The sequence below is a fragment of the Phalaenopsis equestris genome, unplaced genomic scaffold, assembly GCF_001263595.1.
Source record: "Phalaenopsis equestris unplaced genomic scaffold, ASM126359v1 Scaffold000002, whole genome shotgun sequence".
NCBI classification, from domain to species: Eukaryota; Viridiplantae; Streptophyta; class Magnoliopsida; order Asparagales; family Orchidaceae; genus Phalaenopsis; species Phalaenopsis equestris.
This window is the reverse complement of record NW_018164444.1, coordinates 44385695-44394022: the sequence shown is the minus strand read 5'-3', so window position 1 is coordinate 44394022 and position 8328 is coordinate 44385695. Positions and strand designations below refer to the sequence as shown.

Genomic DNA, 8328 nt, shown 5'->3' with positions numbered 1-8328 from the left:
ATATATAGCAATCATTAGTTCGTTAACACCATTATTATATGAACAATCTCACAAGCAGGAGAAATCTAATGAAGGAACAAATGAAAGGAACTATACAAGAAAGCCCTAAAATCTTGAAATCTGAGACGTACAGATTCAGCACCATTTTTGCGATGATCATTGATGCCAGCAGTAATGGAAGATGGCAAAGGCAGGCATGGCTGGAAGAGAATAAAGTTCTAAATGGTTTCTAAGATCTGCAAGACGGAAGAGTGATGCCTCCGCAACAAGCAGCAATGATGATATACAGCAACAAAACTATCACTAAGGTTAGCAAAGCCCTGCAGCAGAGATAGAAAGATCAGTAATAAAGTTAGAAAATGCCATTGCAATCTCATCACTAATGCTATTCAGCAATTAAAGAATCCATCGCATGATTTTACTTGGCATTTATATTATCATCATCAATAATCTTATCCAAACTATTTAAGATCAGCTTTATAAATTTTCATTCTCTATATATTTCTATTGTATTGCATGAGGTATTAATTAGTCCTACAACATGATCATTTTGCAAAAAAAATTATCTGCGTTTCCTCTGACCTACCTATTTTTCCTTTCTACTTCTCTAAGTTGTTTTATCTACCAATAATATCAAAGCATTTTTCATCCTTCATTATAAATATTTGAATCATCGAAATCTCTCAAAAAAAGTACTTTGCTCAGGACAATCTTGCATCAGGACCGGAAATTGTCCCTATAACATGTTAAAATTTGTTCGTGTAAGCATAAAATCAGCTACTTAAGCTTACCACCCTGTTGAAGTTTTTAAAAGCAGAGAAAATCTGTTTCCCCATTCAGACTGTCCATTCAGAGCATGAGCAAATGGTAAAAATTGGACCAAATTGCAAATATTTAATAAACCTAAATTAACCATTTCAAACACTTAAACAAATGTTTGCTAATTGGCAAACACAATTATTTTTGGATATTTACTTTATTTCTGGTAAATTCTTGACCAGATTTTCTAACTCGCATATTTTTATGGGGATTCGGTGGGGGAAGGGAGGGAAATGGGTACGTGGAGTTGGGTGAGCACTACCTTAGGCTGTAGAGGAAAAGGAGGTAATTATTCTCCTGAAGGTCAAATTGACCTCAGAGAATACCTTAATGGTGTTGCTCCCAAAATAAGAATCCAAGCAATCATCAGTGTCAAATCAGATCCTCAAAAACCTCGAGGAAGTTTGAATTACAACTCTCAACAAATTTACTTATTTTACAGAAAAAAAAATAAAATAAATAAAATGCTCTGAAAATTAAGGTTACCAATATCAAATAAATTTAGAAAAAACACAAATCCCTAATGAATCTCATAAGACCCGAAAGGTTTATGAGAAAATTCAAGTCCAACTAAAGTGTATAGAAATACACCATAGTTATAATAATACAAAATAAAATATTTTCTATAGCAAATATAAATAATATTATTCATCGCAAAAATTGGGGATTAAACTCTCAATAGGATAGAACGATAACTCTATATTTGAATCTCTAACATAGAAATTCTATCAATTACTGAAATTATGTCCAAGCAATAATTAAAGTTTTCTTTATGGTCAATGCTAAAATAAAACATTCATGAATGTTCATCATTAATAAAAAAATTTTACTAAAATATATTACAGCCTAGTTCTATCGACGTTGGAATTATTTTGGTGCATTGTTGAAAATTTACCAAAAAAACAAATTTACTCTAAATGAAAATTTAGCAAAAGGGCAATGTTTAACCCACCTTTGCATAGATTGTAAAATACGTTGGATATCGACATGAAATGTAGTTCTCGTAACTAATCAATTTAATTTACTTTATCTTAAATATATTTTTTATTAAAATGATAGCATCAAATAAACGAGAAAGAAAATTGAGGCAAATTAATACTACTTTGCAAACATATGAGGTAACTTATATCCCTCCTATTAATTTTGTAGAAAGTTATTTCTCAGAAATATTTGAGAGATTTAAAAAAAATACTCCCATGAAACTCCTGATTAAATTAAAAAGCAAATTATAAAAATATACAATCGACTGTTTCAAAAAATGTTTCAGATTCCAATGTCTAAAAGAATAGTAATGATGAATCAATATGCTATTCCGAAGACTGGAACAATGAATGACTAGCCCATATAATTGTTAATAGCCCGCAAGACCAGATCTTGAAGCCAAGAAATACTGAGACTCTTTGAAGATAAGAGAGAATTCTAACAACATACAAAAGGAGATGGTGGAAATTACCGATTCAGAAGCATCAATTAATGGTAGGAACCACCTACAATTAAAATTTTTTTTTATGCTACACTAATTAAAGTAGACCTCAATTATTATACTATTTATTTACTTTATCGGATGCATTATCATGTTAGCATCCACTTTAAGTTGTGTTTAATTTAATTTCGAGTCTATCATCTATCATATACAAGGCATTTATATTTTTTTTATTGGTGTGCAAATTTTTTGAATAACTCTGAAAATCTTAATTTGATTCTATTAGAGTTTATAGAAATCTTTCATCATGTAAACCTTTTCTATATTAATAAAAATTTATTTTTTATTATAAAAGTCTATTTTTGTTTTATATTACATGGGCTTGTATGATATTAGAGTTATATTAGGTTAAAGATATATAAGGAACTCTTACCTATAAATATTATATTACTCAAAGTAAACTTGGTTATGTTGTTTCCAGCTAATACCGAATTCAAATTATATCCTTTGGTGAATCTTAGAAATCTTTGCTAGATAATATGAAAAAATAAACATCATGTTGCATGTCTATGCGGTGAGCAATAATCTTCATTCTTCTTACAAATTTTGAGATACGTGCGATTGTAAGAATATAAATCCCGTTTTAATGCAAGAGAAAGATAATAAAACCTAATATGCAATTGCAAAATCTTAAATTCCTTGAAGTTGTTGCTAGTCTATATATTGATTGAAAACCTGACGACGCATGACTATTAATTCTAATGAAGGTGAAATAAATCTTATTTGTCTGGTATAACAATGCCAAGTATAACCTATGTAATTGTTTATTACACAAAGTAAAACAATAACTATGTTTACTCAAATTAATATGCAATCTGTAAGAGTCCCTTATTCTTCATACTTTTATAGTGTCAAGTTTTAATTATAATTCTAATAAAAATTTTAATTATGTTTTGAATAGAACATTCTCAATGAGAATTCAAAATATTAAAAATGTAAAAATAACTTAATAACCTTTTAATGAGGATGATTTAAATAATTGGGCAATCAAAAAGGTTGAAATTTTTTTTTATTTATAAAAGTGATACCTTTGATTTCAAAGAAAATTATTCAATCAAAATGGTTGAGCACCCCATCTCAATTGAAGAAAACTAAGAAAATCATTTATTAATTTCAGATGATTTACAAAACCCAAAAACTAAAAAAATTCATTAATTAAATTTGGATGACTTACAAAACATTTGTAAGAATAATTCAAAACGCATTTAAACCACTTGCTTTAAAGCGACTAAATGTTTCGATACTTGTTTGTCTGAGAGACCACAAATATCTAAAATGTGCACAATCACTAATAAAACTGATTGAAACTAGTTTGTCATGGACCAGTCTATTTCAACACTTTACATAATTGCAATCAATCTTTAACTGATATCAACTTATTTGAAGCAACTAAGCTTCAATTATAATTACATGGTTATAATTTCTTTTTAGGATAAAAAACCATAGCATTAATCTATATAATAAATTTTAAGATAATAAATATTTTATAACCAAGATTAAGAAAAAAAATTAAAACAATTGAAACAAATTTATTTATCATCAAATATTGCTACAAATGAAACAATAAGCTGAAATAAAATTACATTCCGTAAACAATGGGCATTAACTACAGTTATTCCCCAAAAACCTATAGTTAATCAAGATATAAAACAAATAATACAAACATCAAACGGAGAAGTTGATGTTAGATTCAATGCTAAAAAATTAATTACTCTTCTTATAATATCAATATCGCAACTATTTTGATCAATAAAAAATCAAATTCTTTAAAAGAAGAGCCTATAATTAAAACAATAAATATTATTTAAATAAACAATAATCAAATTTTACATCCTATGAGAATTATTTTCACACTGCATCGTTAATGAGTTTTACTTTTCGATGAATTACAAAATAGTAAAAAAAAAGTAGAAAAATCATAATTAACGCTGTCCACAAACCAAAATAATTTCAATTTAGAAAATGGTACAAAAAAATTACCACATCAATAAAAAAAAAAATTATCTATCAAAACTTCTTTAAAATTTTAATAAATTAAAATAACTTACTAGTTCGCTTGTAATATGATTTACAAAGAATACACAAAAAAAATTAATCTTATCATGATCAATAGAAAGTGAAGAAACTATAGAATCAATTTACCCACAAACTATCACAAATATTACTAATAATAAATTAAAAAATTTAGAAATTTCAGCATTTGTTAAACTTAGCATTGAAAAACAACTATAAAAGAATTTAACATTGATATAAAATAGTTTAATCATACAAATACTAATTTACAAATTATGTCTAAATATTTATCTCAGAAAAAAATATAAAATAGAAAATTTTCAAATATTAAACTGAAAATTTCAATAAATCATCTTTAGTTACTATAAAAAAATATTCGGCTATTCAGCTTCATCCAAAATTTAATTTTAATTTAGGATCAAATATGCAAGATTTTTAGAATTTAATCTCAAAATTAAAAAGTAATAACTTTGCTAAAGTAGAAGTAATTGATTCTAAATTTGAACAAATATCTTAAAAAAAAATCAATTAATGAATTATCTGATAGAGAAATTGATAATCTTTACAATCAACTTAAGGATATAGAATTAAATCATTTAAAAATAAATTAAATAAAATATATAAAGAGGTTACTAGATAAACATTATTATACAAGATATAAACCTCAAGATATTTTATTTTAAGAAAATAATGAAATATATTAACTTGTATAAGATGCCACTCAAGTCAATGAATGAAATATAGATGGTAAGAAAAAAGACTCAAATCCAAGAGACTGTACATAGAATGATGATATATGCAACTAGACAAAATTATAAAAAAAAAGGCTCCTTCAATAACTAAAATGATTACCTGTGAATTTACAAATATTCTTGAAGGGTGGTAGGATAATTGTCACACTGGAGATCAAAAATAAGACCGATTAAGTGAAACCAAATTATGAGATGTAAATCTTCCTGATACAAAAACAAACTGTAATTTAATTATTATAATATTAGAACATTTTACAATAAATATTTAAGAAAATTGTGAAAAAATTAAATTATTATTACAAAAATTATGAGGTTCAACAATGTCACATTTTCGTTGGTATAAAGATATATTTTAGTCAATTAATGCAACCAGTTTCAATCACTCTCATTCATAATTGTGTCTATTTTCAACATGTCTCTCGGGCAGGCAGGTAGACAGATAAGTATTGAATTATTTAGTCTCTTTAATCTAAGAGGTTTAAATGCGATTTGAAACCCCCTTGGGCTTTATATATATATATATATATATATATTCAATAAATGAGATTTTTTCATTTATCTATTGAGATGAATTGTTCAACATTTTTGATTGAACTCTTACCTTTGAAATAAATATACCAATTTTATAAATCAAAGAATTTTCAACCTTAAGATTGCACAATTATTTAAATTCACTTTTTTAAGAGGGTATTCAGCTATTTCTATGCTTTAACTATTTTGAGTTCTCATTGAAGATGTTGTGCAAAAAACATAATTAAAATTATTTCTAGAACTAGAAGTCATAAAAGCATAAAGAATAAAAGATTCTTACATATGGATTATATATTAATTTGAGTGAACACAATCATTATTCTATTTTGCAATAAACAATCAAACATGTTATTTGTGGTGTTGTTATACCAGGCAAGAAATTTATTTCACTCTTCTTTAAACTAGTAGCTTTGTGCCATCGATTTTATTTTTTATCTCCAGTGAGACAATTATCCCATAAGCCTTTGAAAATATCTATAAATCCACATGTAATCATTTTGACTATTAAAAGAGACAATTTTTTTTTAATTGTGTTGTAGTGGGGCATCTATTATTACTCTACATTGGTCTCTTGGAATTCTCTCTGCAATGACATCATATACATGTCGACAACTTTCCTTATTTTCCTCAAATAAAATATCTTGATGTGTTGACCTTGTATAATAACTTCTATTTAATTTTCTCTTTCAATATTTTATTTTATTTCTTTCTAAAGAATTTAGTTTTAAATCCTAAAATTGATTATGAAGATTATCAATTTTTCAGTCAAATAAATCATTAATTGATTGTTTTTCTGTAGATATTTCTTCAAAGTTAGACTCAATTTCTTCTATTAAAGCAAGATTATTACTTTTTCAATTTTGAGACTACATCCTCAAAATCATGAAAATTTGGTCCTAAATTAAAATTAATTTAAGATGAGACGGAATAATCGAATGCATTTTTATAATAGTTAAAGATTGACTTGTTGAACTTGTTAATTCAATAATTGAATTTTTTTCATATATTTTTTCTATTTTATTTTCTATATAAGATAAATGTTCAGACATAACTTGTAAAATAGTGTTTCTCTAATTTAATTGTTTTATGGCAGTGTTAAATTTGTTTATGATTGTTTCAGTACTAATTTTATCGAAGGCTGAAATTTCTAAAATTTTCAATTTACTAATAATAATATTTGTGATAGTTAAGGGGTAAATTGATTCTATATATTTTTCAATCATTTAATAATTTTCATAAGATTTAATTTTTTTTTTTGTATATTCTTCGTTAAACCATATTACAAATGAAAGAGTAAGTTTACCCAGTCTATTTCTATTTATTAAATCTTCAAAGAAAATTTCAGAGATAATTTCTTTCTAAAATTATTTTGGTTTGTGGAATTCCTTGATTAGGATTTTTGTACTTTTACTTCTTATTTTGTAATTCATTAAAAAAAAAATTCAGTTCGGATGGTGTGGGAGAATAATTCTTACATCATGTAAAATTTAATTATTGTTTATTTCAACAAAAATTTACTACTTCAATTGGAGGTTATTCTTTTATTGAAGAATTCGATCATTCAATGATCGAAGTAGTTGATGGTATTCATATTCCAGGAAGAGTAACCGATCTCTTAAAATTGAATCTAACATCAACATCATCATCAAAGGTTTGTATTACTTGTTCTATATCTTGATTAACTGTAAGTTTTGGAGGAACAACCACAGTTAATGTTCATTATTCACGAAATGTAATTTTATTCCATTTAAGTGTTTTATTAGTAATATTTTATGCTAATATATTTGTTTCAATAATGGTTGTTTTTTCGACTGATTGAATATTTTTCCTGATTCTAGAACATAAGATATTCATTACCTTAAAACAAATTCTATAGATTAATGATATAGTTTATGATTCTAGAAGAATATCATAATTGTTTGATTGTAATTGAAGCTTAATTGCTTCAAATAAGTTGACATCAATCAAAAACAGACTAAAATTAGAAAAAATGTTGAAATAGATTGGTCTGTGACACAAACTAGTTTAAATTATTCTCAGTAGTGATTGTATCAATTTTAAACATTTGTAATCTCTCAAGCAGATATATATCGAAACATTTAGTTCCTTTAAATACAATTTGAATTAACTCAATATGGATATATTTATATTCTAGCAAATAATTTTGCAAGAATTCAATATGCGACGCCTCGTTTCAAATACTTAAGGGGGTAGAAGAGGGGAAGAGGAAGTGAGAAGTCAGGACAATGAAAGGGTATTTTCACTATAAAATCGTCACAATTGACTTACCTGTAGAGTCGAGCGGCTCTCGTGCGAAGGAGGGAGACGCCGAAGTTGGTGCGGGAGGTGTGGTCGAACAGATTAGGGCAACGAAACAGTGCTTGCGACAAAGGAAAAGGAAGCAGGAGGAAGAGAAGCTTTGTGCATGCGTACATTCGCTCGATCATGCCCTAATCGACCATTGAAGAAGAAAAGAGGAAGAAAGGAGGAGAAGAGGGGCGGCTTCAAGCAGATGTGGGAGGAGGAACCTGTGGAACAACTCCGCATAGTAGGAAACAAATCTCGCAGGAGAGGAGTGGCTCTACATGGGATAGACGAGCTACGCCGAAGGAAGAGAAGGGAGGAGACTACACGAAGTCGCGTGTTTGCGGGTTAGGCTGATCAACCAAAGTTTAAAAGGTAAGTTTAAGAATTTAATTAGCTTAATATATATATATATATATATATATA

At 27.1% G+C, this 8328-nt stretch overlaps 1 protein-coding gene across 2 annotated transcripts in view; it reads right to left on the bottom strand.

Moving 5' to 3' along the window:
• LOC110020824 (vesicle-associated membrane protein 714) overlaps nt 1-8328 on the bottom strand; it is a 67260-nt gene continuing 58932 nt past the window's right edge. Inside the window, exon 4 of one of the 2 annotated variants that reach the window (XM_020719083.1) lies at nt 1-320. In XM_020719083.1, coding sequence (XP_020574742.1) covers nt 230-320 — 91 coding nt within the window. In that variant the 3' untranslated portion in view covers nt 1-229. The remainder of the gene's footprint in view (nt 321-8328) is intronic. The other variant, XM_020719091.1, reaches the window with a different exon arrangement.